General features: G+C 30.7%; 2 protein-coding genes across 2 annotated transcripts; one reads left to right on the top strand and one right to left on the bottom strand.

The window, feature by feature from the left end:
• Window positions 1-4,508: 4,508 nt before the first annotated feature.
• Window positions 4,509-12,937, top strand: LOC117204121 (probable serine/threonine-protein kinase DDB_G0282963). Its single transcript, XM_033441197.1, has 9 exons — window positions 4,509-4,640; window positions 5,045-5,215; window positions 5,292-5,428; window positions 5,555-5,714; window positions 5,789-5,920; window positions 6,079-6,293; window positions 6,419-12,239; window positions 12,309-12,367; window positions 12,465-12,937. Exons 1-9 carry the CDS (start codon window positions 4,598-4,600, stop codon window positions 12,555-12,557), a joined length of 6,831 nt encoding a protein of 2,276 aa, XP_033297088.1. The 5' UTR covers window positions 4,509-4,597; the 3' UTR covers window positions 12,558-12,937.
• Window positions 12,813-14,020, bottom strand: LOC117204120 (activated RNA polymerase II transcriptional coactivator p15). The gene is made up of 4 exons (XM_033441196.1): window positions 13,899-14,020; window positions 13,569-13,635; window positions 13,164-13,380; window positions 12,813-13,085 (listed from the first exon to the last, which is right to left on the bottom strand). Exons 2-4 carry the CDS (start codon window positions 13,614-13,616, stop codon window positions 13,003-13,005), a joined length of 348 nt encoding a protein of 115 aa, XP_033297087.1. The 5' UTR covers window positions 13,617-13,635; window positions 13,899-14,020; the 3' UTR covers window positions 12,813-13,002.
• Between the last annotated feature and the right edge of the window lie 54 nt (window positions 14,021-14,074).

The raw sequence follows: 14,074 nt of genomic DNA, 5'->3' as shown, positions 1-14,074 counted from the left end.
ACAATGGTAGATATAAATATTCAAACATAACATAAATGTTATTCGTCGATAGAAAAAGACAAATGACTGAAAAAAGATAATCGATAATTGAGCGAACGAAAGAGGGCGAACACAAGAGCGTATAAAATTACACGCTGACATTAATGTTAATGTCCACTTGAACATGTTGGACGTTAATGTCTGAATAAACATATTTAGCCAGAGTAATAGCTAACTTAATTGAACATATATACCGTAACAATAGACCACGATGACGATAAAAAATAAATATAATTTTCAATATGTACGTGATCACTGCATAGTGTAAATTACTACTTTATTTTTACAAAACAGCTCTCGATAGATACGTTAAGTATAATAAATTTTTGCACATCGACTTTTAATGCAATATCATATATATATATATATATATATATATATATATATATATATATATATAAGTTTAACGCTATATCGTGTTAGTCATCTATAATACGAACGATAATTAATTAATTGTAATTAATGAATAATTTTTCGAATATTTTATTTACATAGAAACTAAGTCTAAGTCTGGTGGTATCGCTTCGCATAGAAATCACATTGAAAACGATTGAAAACGATTTGTTTCTCAACGATGTGACAAAGTAAAGCTTCTATACATGATAAATAATATAAAAGTGTCTGCTGAGCGGTAAGTTTGGCACAGTTTTGTGTACCTATAGAGTAAGACTAAAAACGGAATATGTAGCGTTAGAAAAAAGACTGATTTAGGAATAGATTAGATCTAGAAATGGTGGTAGCGGACTGAAAACTGACTAATTTTCATTCGAAACACAAGATTTGACCAAATCAGGCGGGTGGTAGGTGATTTTTTTTTTTTTTTTTTTGAGAAATTCAAGTCTGAAAATTTGTAAAGTATACTTCAACTTGACTGATTATAAAAGAAACAAAATATGTGGAATAACATTTTTTCGTTTAAGTCCTCTTCTTGCTTCATTCTGAAAAAGATAGAGTTTGAATAAATTTCCAAAATTATTTTTCTCGGAAACAAAGCCTCTTGAGAAAAAAAATGTTATTCTATATTTTCGACTTATTCTCACACGTAGAATCACCTTGTGTCGATTATTTGGTCCTATTCAGTGCGGAATTAGCCGTGTTCAAGAATACTTGATAAATTTTTAAACTCGATCTTTTGTCGAAAACTAAGCCTCGGACGAAAAAATATTATTTTATATTTCTTTCTTATTTCTTCACAAGGAATCACCTCCCACCCGTTTGACATATTATTTGATGGCAGCCTGTATTAAAAATAGTGGTTGATCTTACTCTAATAGCGATGATTATCTTATTAGAGGATACAGCCTTACTTGGCCATCTTCTATGTGTGTATGTATGTATGCGTATTGTAGACTGTACATTGTACATACAATGTGTGCAACATCTATTTAACCGTTAACTGATAAGAAACTCGAGGGGATGTAACTATCACGACAAATTGGATGTGAAAAATGTATGATTGTGTTTGTACAAAAATTTCAATAGGTACTTGTACTCTTATCTCATTACATTTGAAAGCCTCGATGTAATATGTATAATATCTAATAATAAGTAAAGAATTTAAATATGGATTTCTAAGAAACGAAATATCTGCTTGACTTTATAGAAGTTATTTTGATATTTTGACCGATAAATTTAAAAGAAAAAAAATTAAATTTTAGTCTGTGAAGATAACGATGTCAATTAAAGGTAATTTAGTAAACAATTAATAATATGTTATAAGATATTTATGTTATATGATAATGTTATACGATATTTTATAATCATGGTAGAACTGAAAAGATGGTAATTTTATATGGAAAACCTTTCATACCATCGCTATATGACAATATCTTTTGTTCATATTAATATCATGAATTAGTTATCGTGACTTGATCGTATTTTCAGTATAGGTACACGTAACTATTGTAATTAGTTTTATTTGCATTATATAGATACTTTATACAAATATTGCACAGTATGTCATCTCTTGATATGATTTCTATTAGTTCACGGCAATATTTGATTTAGATATGTCACATATGTTTCATGTCTATAAATTATTGCAGCTTATCAATCCAACAGTTTTTTAGAAAAGTAACGAGTAATTATCAATGGTTAATTTGCATTTATTTTTTTGTACACATATATACGTATAATATGTGCGTCAAGCAAACACGTGTGTTATGTATAAGTAAATTAGATTTTACAAAATTTGATAAAAATTGGATTTTTGCAAAAAGAACAGTTTACGAAAAACGAATGCAAAAAATTGCGTAACATGCCCTACGAGATGCTAAAGCAATCACCTTGATTGGTCAAGCCGTCCCGGGGAAACCGATGAACACAGCATGAAATCGGTGCAAAAATATTAATTAAAAAAATAGAGATAGATTACGATGACCAAATCGAAAAACATTTTTTAACAGGGTCGATCGGAGAACGTGCCCTACAAGATGCAAAAAAAAAGATCATCCCGATTCGTTAAGCCGTTTCGGAGGAATTTCTCAAATCGGTATAAAAATATATATCGATATATTAACAAAGTCTTTAGCATTCAAAATTTTTCTATTTTGTCGCACGTATTCATGTATCTATCTAATTTTTCCGATTTTGGTATATATTTAGTTTTCGGTATATTTAAATATTTCTGCAAATAAAACAAAATGTTGTCCTGAGTCTTCTTTAAGAAGCTCTTTTCTTAACATGACTCGAATAAATTTAAGTTTAGCTACTCTATAAGATACGAATAATAGTTTTAAAAAAGCTCATCGGAGTGACGAGCCGCAACTTTTCCCAAACAACTAAACGCATATCCTTTCACTTGAAAATATTTCCAATTATTGTCATTGTCGTTACTTGTTTTTAAGACAATATTTTTCAGAATCTCCGTAACGAAGTGAATAAGATCTCAGAAATTGATAACATTCTTGTTATACTGTGGTAAAAAATATAAGTTAGCAAATACATTTTTAATCGATGTATGATTGCAATTATCTCAGGTGAATTTAATCGTTGTCGTTAAATTATTAAACATTCTAAAACGCATTGTAATATATGTATACATGTGTACATAGATATGTGCATATCATTTCTAGTGTAACACGTAACCAGAGGGATATTTTTACTATAAATTTTTACTTTTGTTCAGTTTACCACACTCGTCTGTTACTTTACCAACTTTATTAGTTGCATCGAATATAATTCCTACACTCACTACTGTAAATCGCAGAGGGCGTAAGAAACACTCCGATTTTTTACACGATCGGTATTTTAGAATATGGGACACGATATCCCATAAGATGAGAGGTCTATACTGTATACTCGTCCGTGGTTTCAAGTGTTGTATGAAAAATAGCATTCAATTTGCACAATAAATCGAATCATTTTCAGTTTATGTCACATTTTAATTAAACGTTTCAATCAGAAATTTTATTGTTACGAAATACAATATTACAATCAAATATTCATCGTATACCTGTTTGTGTGTGTGTGTGTGTGTGTGTGTATATATATATAACATTTGTTTACATCGTTGTTATTCATAATCTTTATTATATGTAATTAATAATTGAATAAAATTTTATTACATTATAAAGTACAATATGAGATGAAGTACATGTAAACAATTCAAATATAATCAGTTAACAATTTATTAATATTACATAATACTATTATTAAAGATAATAAAAACAATAAACGGATTTATATTTACGTTTACATTTGTTTACTCATTTGCTTTAAATTAAAATTACATGTGTATGTTAAGTTTGATCAACCTAGTCTAGTCTTCTTGATATTGCGCTTCTATTTCTGCAATAAGTTTCAACTGTCGTTTCTTATTACATTCCTCGATAAAATTTATTAACTCAGCGTGTTGTTCTTTACTCATAGGCTCAAACTTTTTCATCTCATTCTGTACCCATTCTTCGATACTATCTGCTTGATTCAAATAATAATAAATACCAATGGGAAATAATATGTACGACATCATTCTCCCAACCTCCATTTGCCAATTTCCCATTTGTTAAAAATCTAAAAAAATTAAATTTAAGTGAAACACATTATATATAGTAATCACTTATAACAATCACGACTGTGTTTATAGCTTGCGATATTTCAAAGTACATACAGGTTCTTACTAAATAATGCAGAATGATTACTTTTGTCGTAAATAGTAAGGAGTAATCCTGTTGAACCTTGAGAAACAATACATAATATCAGATAATATTAAACGCTGTACAATGCTGTATCATATACTGTATTACTAGAAGAGATGTTTTCGTATTTCCGTCTAAACAACTAAAAATGTATAATAACATCTAGAACGTACTTACTTACGAAATGCTTAAATTTATAAAAAGTTCCTTCCACTTTCACTGATATGGAGGAAAATATAAATAGTTTTAATGGTGGTAACATTGCTTCGCGTAAAAGGTACTCCATTCAACATCCTTCAAGATTTGTATTATAATATTGTTTCAAAGTGTACATTATGCTGTGATACGTTTTGTTTGAACATTTCTAAAAATGATTACAACTTTTCAATGATAATTGCAGACTTCAAATGACGATAAGCATTATGGAAACATTATTACCTTCGGAAATAGCTAGATTAGTTTTTGGTAAGGGTAATATGACATGTACTTATCTTACGCGTCCTATTATGATAACCTATTATTTGGCGGGAATATAGATAGTAATAAAACACAGAGATTCAGTGATATCATCTTTGACAAGATGTTAGAATTTTATAATAATAATATTGCTTTAATTATATACACTAAAATATCGTAAGAAAAGTAACGAGTTTTACACAAATGAATGAATCAATGTTGCACCAAATACACACAGATATTAAATATAATAAATATAACATTATAACAAGTGATGTTTTATTTTTAAACATATACATATATATATGCATAAAGGATGTATAATTTACACAACATAGTATATATATTTTTCAAAAGTTTCATTGGATTTTCCTACATATGATTTGTGAGAGTTTTTAAATAATCAATTTTAGGGTACCTTGAAAGTCAAACATGTATGGAAGCTGCTAAAGTATTTTTAGAGACTTCTCCGCATTTACAAGAGTGCCGTACTGTAATTTCAAATGGAAAACGATTCAGTGCTAAAGTTAATGGAATGACCTTAATAGATGTCATTGACAAATTTTTTGCTATTAATTCAACTGGTAAGATTTCAATACAAATATAAAATTCCCGAACAAAAATATCGTTTGTTTTATTCCACTAGCATTTATTTTATAGTTCAGGAATACCTTAGCAATATAGCTAATCACGAGCAGTCAAAGCACTGTGAAGACTTAATCCAACAGTTGAAATTTCTTATTGGAGAATCTTGGGGTCAAGATTTTAGTGCTAACAAAGTTAATGTTCTTTCACAGGTATATACAAATTATAAAAATTTATTAATTACAATTAAATGTTATGTTGTTCGTATTTCTATAATACCATATTAATAATCGTAATGTATTCTGCTACTTTTGTACCACGTATTTACATATTTACAGACTAATTCTCAAATAGGCAATGGCTCTCCCATAATATCTAGTAGTAGTACACGTAAAAGACGTTATAGTAATAATGAACGCGAGCGATGTAAACGTACAAAAGTAACATTAAACGCATCACAACAACCTGATTCACCCTCTGCTCAAGGTACATCAAAAGGTACAAGGTCAAGGACATACATACGATATTAGGAGATTCTCTAATAATTTTCTAACAGCTTTTGGTTGCTACAGCATATAATTTCGATAATGTAGAAGCAACTCCATTGGAAAGTTTACCAGGTCATATGGATATATTAGAATTACCAAAATCTATCACTAATATCAAAGAGAAGAAATATAATAACTGTATACAACAACATGAAGGTTTGTTCAATTTGAAGATAACAATAATTAGGACAAAAATAATAGTAACAGTAATACAATAAGTATAATAATTTTTCGACATATATGTATAATCATAGTTAAATAGTAAGGGTAAAGGAATGTGGAAATTGTCATTTAACTCTTAATGCTTGAATTAGGCGGCGATATAAACATTCAGAACATACAAGATATTGTCACAAGTAATGCATGTACAGAAAACGATATGAAAGATTTGCACATGCTTGATAAGTGTACCGCGGCGACAAGTACGGAAGAATTATTGAGCTACTCGTGCGCAGAAGTTCAAACTGTCCCATATGATACATTGGAATCTGAATCAGAAAGTAATGATGAACCAATAGAAAATCTTAGTGTAAGTAATACTAACGATATATCTAATACTACTAACGATCACTAATTATTAATATAACACTACTAACGATTTCTATAATAATAACTTCTCAATTGATTTTTAACTTTTTGTAATCTGTATTATAGTTATTAACGAAAGAGCTGTTAAACCGTATCGAGTTACAAGAGCGAATTGCTGAGAATATAAATAAAGCAATACTTCCAACAGATGTGTCATTGAAAGATGAAAATTTAAATGATCCTCTAAATGGTGAAGCAAACACCTCTATTATGGCAGAACTAAATAACACGATTAAATCAATAGTAGAAGCAACAGAGACTGATCCTGTGTTTGAAAAGTTTCTTGAAGAAATCATCGGGCCTCACATAGAAACTGATGCAAGTCATGATGAAGATACCGAAGCTAAACAAAAAGCAAAGTTTCTTGATGGCTCACAAGATAAACAAAGTGAAGTGATTGTAAACAACAATAATCCATTAGAATCTATAATATTAGATGTCAAATCGTCCACAGAATTAGATGGAACAGTAAATGCAGATATTCCATTAAAGCACAGACTTCGTAGTTCTTCTAGACAACAAAATATTCGTAATGAAGACGAACAACGTGACCAAGAGAAAGAATATAATATGTTGGAAGATCAAAACGCCGCTGCAGTATTAAGTATAATAAACGCAAATATCGTTAACGACAAATCGGCAAACGATAAAAGAACGAAAGAAATTGTATGTACATTAGACAATAATAGCGAAAAAGAACTGCCAACATTTCAAATTCCTCTTGATAAAGATACAGGGCAAATTGGAAAATTAACAACTGACGCTACTCAAAAAGACGGTAGTAACGTTGTTACAACGATTCAAGGTGATAATATGGAGTCAAAGATTAAAAGATCGTCGGTAAAACGGTTACGACATACGAAGCTTAAAGAACAGAAACCAAAAGGTAGCATAAATAATTATACATCTGAACAAAACGTAATAACAATGCCAACATTAGTACTATGTTCGAAAGAAGAAATAAATAATATGTTATCGGTAAATTCTTACCCGCTGACTCGTCCAATAACATCTACTACAAATTCGAGGTTCATTCCTATTGTTCCCAAAGGACCGATAATCAATAAAACGAATAAAGATTTCGTGGAAACATTATATCTAACAACCGTAAATGTCGCTCAAAAAGTAACATCACCACTCTGTGGTACGTCAAACGATTTAAAAAACTGTATTTCTTGTGCAATAACAATGACCGCTATAACAACTACGACCACAATAACAACAACAGCGAAGGCGATGATGACGACAACGGCAACGACAACGACCACGACCACGACCACGACCACGAAAGTACACACATCTCAAAAAGAAGATAATAACAAAATAAACAATAATAAAGAGAAAAACAGAACCACACATAATATTAATAATTTTATTGGCAATTCAATTACTAATCCCATAGTGTCCAATACAGTCAAATCAGTCGCTGGAGAATCAATAACCCTGTATAGCAATGAAACTAGCACCAAAACATTACTAGATAGTTCAAGCATGCCTATGATAAATATAGAAGATAACATTAGCTTATCCACTTCTGGATTATCTCCATACATAAAATTCAATTGGAATAAGAGCAATCAAAACTTATCAGATATTGACTTGTCATCTGTCATTCAGGATGCAAAAGTTGTTGCTCCGTTAAAAACGAACAATATCGTTAATGATCACCATCTTTCAGCTTCAAAAAATACCGATTGTGATATCATTGATAAACGTACTCCGAGGTCGTTGATGAGGAGTAGATCGAAAAATTATAGATTAAGTTTATCAACACCAAGAAGAAGAAATAGTCATATAAGAGCTCTTGATTTTAACACGCCGATGAAGACAACTGTATCCGATAAAATGGTCAATGAAAACAAAGGGATGCGTTTTTCTTCGGAATCCGCAAAACTCGTTACATCTTTATGTAGAACTACTCTTTACAAATCGTCACCGCTTTCTAATACTACCACATCTACTCATAAAACTAAGACTCCATTAAAACATTGCCAACTTCCAATAGCGACGAGAAGTCCAGTACCAAAGCTTATGGGCGAATGGGAGAAATATAACGGACTTGGGATAATTATAGGCGATGTCCCTCCATGTTCAAATATCAACGTTTCTTCGGAAAATAAACTTGTCAAGATCCAATCCAAGTCGCTGGAACTTACGAAAGGTACATGGGATGCAGATTTACGGAAAGCTCTACACATTGGTATAGACGAGGATCGCCAAGGAACGAAGATATCCACAAGTAACAAGAGAACGAATTCTACAAAGACTGCTAAATCAAATATTGTTCTCTCACCGACAAAGAAGGGCAAGCGCAATTTACGCACATCGAAAGGAAAAAGTAAAAATATTTTGCCAAAGGAAAATAACGTTGTGCAAGATGTAAAAGACGAATGTACCATGGGAAAATGGAATGTAATGGAATCATCGAGCATAAAAAGCATAGATCGTGACGCATCCGAACCAAAGGAAGACTTTCTAGATTCTGGGATTAACAATACTCTGGAAGCAAATTTTTCTAACGTGAAACCAGCAGTAAATAAAAGTAAGCTTGTTGTTGAACAGAAGAATGCTCAGCATCAATTATTAGCAAAGAGTAATCATTTACATGAAAATGCAACGATAACAACGACAACCAATAACTTATCATTCGAAAGGAAAAATATGAAAAAGTATGCTCAATTGAAAACGTTGGAGACCAATTTAAATAAATACAATCAAATTGAGAGGAAACCATATTTAGAGAACAATATCGTTTCCGTAGACGTCACACGGCATTCAGAACTTGCGACAGCTTCTGTCGATATTACACAGCAATTAGTACAAATACCTAATGTGATCGATCACGAAACACCGAAAAAATTTGAAAATCCTTCTAGTGTTCCACCAACACCAAGATTGCTCAGTCCAAGCAGCAATGCAACGCCGTTTGTTAAATTTAGCGAAGATTCTAGTAAAATACGTTCTTTCATAAATACACCAGAATTTCCAAAAACACCTTGCATTGCATTGACTCCAAAAATCTCGGAAGAAACTACCACAGACAATATAAAAAAAGAAACATTTGATATTTGTTCTCCGTATTATAAACCAACTTCTGAGAAATATCAACGTGAAAAACAAACAAAACCGGATAATAATATCGAAAAATCATCCGCAGTACCATTACAATGTACAAACCAATCTATACCGAAAAACATTATCAATTCTACGAATACGTATCAAGCTTGTGTATCTACGAAATTGGAAATAACACAGTTCGAAGTAATCAAAGAGAATTTGCCGAAAGAAGAAGCAATAAAAGAACTTAAAATATCAGCTAATTCAAGAGATTCGACTTATTATACGAAAACTGATTGTATCGAGAATGGTGTTACTCAACAACATAACGTGAATAAAGATATGTATGAAAAAATGAATGTCGATAATGAAAAATATTTGCCGAATAGCGAAGAATCGTATGATAGCGATGCATCGATATCATCTTCCTCTTCATCCCGATCCTCGTCAACATCGTCGTCGTCGTCGTCTTCGTCGTCGTCGTCATCGTCTTCATCGTCGTCGTCATCATCATCGTCGTCGTCACCACCATCGTCACCACCATCATCACCATCATCGTCACCATCATCAACTATTTTAACTAGTTTAAAAACTTTTAATAAAAAAAGCAAAAATATTACAAATCAAGTTTGTATCAATACAAACAGCGATTCGACACACAAAATTAAAAATGTTATAGAAACAATAAACGAAGAAAGAACTGAATGTCCAACAATTTCAGAAAATAATACTCTAGGATTAAAAATGAAACCAATCAATGCAGAAGAGGCAATTATTACTTTAAGAAAATGTGAATCCTCACCCTCAAAAGTGTTTTCAATATTAAAGAATGAAGAGGATTGTAAAACTAATATGAAAGAAACACCTGCCAAAGATGAAACTTTGAATGAAGTAGATATTTCTGAGACTCCTAATAGTTCAAAGATCGGTATAGAGAATCTAACTAATCTGTCTTCGAAAATTTCCGCATTAATAACTTCGGGAGATCGAAAGTTGTCAAAATCGAATCAACGTTTAATTATGGAAAATTCTACAAATAGAAGATTTAAACAGAAGCCCAAAGTGATCAATATACAACATTTAAGATCGAATTCTTTGGTTACTTTTAAACCAACTAAATCCATAAAACATTCTTCCATGGAAAAAAGGCAAAGATCTCTAACTATAGATAAAAAGTTAGTTGTCCAATTGGAGGCAAAAAGACAACGTATGATAGCAAAATTTCGTGAAATACCTAAAGCTAATCTTACCCGAGATAAAAGCCAGCAAGGTCGAATCATTTTTCGGGGTAAAAATAGTATTAGTTTAAAGAAAAAAAACAATCAGTACAAATATAGTCAGAAGAGTGAGAATAAATTCAGTGAGATGAAAAGAAAGAAGAAAAGAAAAAAGTGGATGGAAGAATCAAATCATTCTAATAATAACCAAAATAATAAAAGTAATAATAATAATAATAGCAACAACAACAATAATAACAACAAATCTAGTAATGGTAGTGACAATAATTGTGACGACACTGATAATAATAATGCTAGCATTAGTAGCAGCAATAATAAACATAATAATAATAATAGTAATAGTAATAATAATAACGATGACAGATGCACAAAGCATTTATCCATTGATGGTGCATCAGAAAGTAAACTATATAGCTTGGAAGATTCAGAAGAAAAAGATAATAACAATAAGCATGTACAAAATGATGATTTAGCACTCGAAAATGACACCAAAAAGATCATCGAAATAGCGGTTGATAACATTATGAGTGACGTTGAAGTTAATGTATATCAACAAGCAAATGCGCTTAAAATGGAAAATCAAACTTATAACTCGAAAATTACGGAAAACAGAGGAATAGTAGAATTAGATGTGACAGAGAATCCAGAAATGCAAAATGAGATTGACACGGAAATTGAAAAAGGCGACAGTAATACCATTAATAAAGTTATTTTACGTGGGAATGAATGCAGTGGTACAAAAAACAACTGCAGTTATAATGGAGAAAATACATGTAAGTTAAGGGAATACCCGAATTATAATAGTGGTAAAACAACAAGTACTTTATTAAAATCAAAAGTTGATCAAGTAAAGCGAGATTTGTTTAGTGACGAGGAACAAGTATTTAGGAGGGAAGAGATATCAAATGCTATCGAATATTCAATTAATCAAAAGAATAATAATGTTCCTCCTATTGAAATACACGATACTGTTAGAAGTACAACCACAGAAAATACCAACTCGGAAAATCCAAAGAGTTTATCGCGCGTTCTTCAGTGTTTGCAGCTCGTTCCCACGTATAAGCACGAGCATATGGTCGAATCTCAATGTATGAAATATAATCGTAAAATGGATCTTAATGTAACTATTCCTAACTCGGTAGAATATCATTTCCTATATGACGATAATGCATCTTCCAAAAAAAGAAGGCGTAGGCATAGCAATCATGAATTAGAATTCCAAATTAATATTGTCTTGAACGATAAAAATTGCGATGAAACAATTAAAGTAATGACTGCCACTGACTATGAAGAGATATTTAATTTGCCGCCAAAGACTAAAAAAAGATTAGGAAGCAAGAAATCACCAATTAAGCATGAAAATAATTGTGAAACACTAAACAACCCGTTTATCGATACTTCAACCAAAAAGGGAATGCACGTGAAACCTTTAGCAACTTCGTCTCCTTTGGACGAATCATTTGCGTACACAAAAAATTGTGTAAAAAAAGTCGCTATTAATACTGCTACTGTTATGAATGAAAGAAATAACAAGATACTGCACAATAGTAAAAAACGGTTGAACGTAAACGGAATTCGAGGAGTTAATAAAGGTAATTTTAGTTTAAGGTAATTTGAGTTTGTTTATTAATAGCACAGATTTAATAAATTACTAATTTCAGCCAACACTGCTGCAAAGATTTCAAAAAGGAAGGTTTCAGATTTGAAAGAAAGCAAACAGGTTTGTGATCAATTTAAGCTTCTTTGTTCGTTCATAAAACTTCATAAAAAGTTTACCTGTTATTCTTTGTCTCTTTCCCTTTTCTTTTTATTCGTAGACTGAGAAACAGCAATGCACAACAGATCCACAAACATTATTGAATAATTTAGATCTGGATAAGTTTTTAACTTCAGTCCATGGGCCAGCATGAACAATAATTAAGTATTTTAACTTTTTAAAATTGTACAGAAACATAAAACATCATACATGTGTGTATATGTATGTGAGGGAGCAGGCGCTCGCGCGTGTGTATGTATGCTGTACAACATAAATATTCGGTATATTTTTATTATTATTTAATTTCCTGAGAAACTATAATAATATTATAGTTGTATTATATAAAAGTTAATCTTGTGAATAGAAGATAAAAGTAGTGATAAGTTTTTAAATTGTTTTGACATATGCATAAGATGGAAAACATGTTTTATTGAAAATACTATTTCAAGGATATAACGTAAACCGATACATGACTGTAACTAAAGATTATATATAAAATGTAGTATAGTTTGTCTATAAATAGTAATAGAAACATGTATTACATATTCAATAATCCCAAACCATTGAAATATTTACTAGATACAGAAGAAGATAAATATTCAGGATTTAGACTTTACTGCTTTATCGACATCATCCACAACAGATAGTAACTTTTGCCATTGACCTATGCTTAAGCAAATACCTACATAAAGAATAAAATATTTTTCAATCATTGTTATTTACGGCATATAAACATATACAAAAAATGTTGTATTAGTACCTTTCTTTCCAGGCTTTAAATTTGCTTCTTTATCGTAATACATTTCTCTGATGTCAACATATAATTTTCCTTTAAAGTCTCTTATACTAATTTGGCGATTATTTCCCAAATCCCATACAGTATCTTCATCTTTATTAGATTCTCTCTCTGGCATCTTTTTTGATACCTTTCCTTTTTTGTCCTCAATTTCTTTCTTTTGCCTCTTTGTTTTTATTTCCTTATATAATAAAGAAGAAAAAATATATATATATAATGTATGTGTTTTGTATTTACATGTATTTTAAACTCAAAGGAGTACTATATCAATCTTATTCGATATTATCTAACATATGCATGTTCATTATTTATATAATTTAATATAATATAATATTTAATATAAATATACTAAAAATTTGATAACAATACCTCATCACTACTGTCATCCGTGTATACAAACTCTTTTGACTTCGGCATTTTCTATAAACGTGTTTATCTAAAATAATTTTATATACATTACTTTCAATCGAATTTTAAACGATACTAATCAGTATTTATACTTAAAAATAATCATTTTACGTCCAAAAGAGTAAACTAATAGTAATTTCTAGAGACTTAACAGTTTTGTTTGTTATAACCTTTCACAAGCCAACGCATTTACATACGTATATACAACAAATTATTTACGTGAGTCAATGTACTTTGACCGGAACATTGTAAGTAAATGTACCAGGTTTTATTACCGAGACTTAAACTTACCGAGAAAAAGTAAAATGTGGTACGGGTTATTTATTTTAATAATGATTCAAACAATCCGAAATGAACGTTACACGTTACACTTTATATGATTATGTGGCTTACACACACACATGCATATCGCGCGTGCTCCTACGTAGTAAATACATACATATGTATAACACTTCCGTGTAGCACAT

Source organism: Bombus bifarius, unplaced genomic scaffold, assembly GCF_011952205.1.
Source record: "Bombus bifarius isolate JDL3187 unplaced genomic scaffold, Bbif_JDL3187 scf7180000007977, whole genome shotgun sequence".
Classification (NCBI taxonomy): Eukaryota; Metazoa; Arthropoda; class Insecta; order Hymenoptera; family Apidae; genus Bombus; species Bombus bifarius.
Note: the sequence above shows the minus strand (reverse complement) of the source record. Positions and strands in the feature narration are given on the sequence as shown.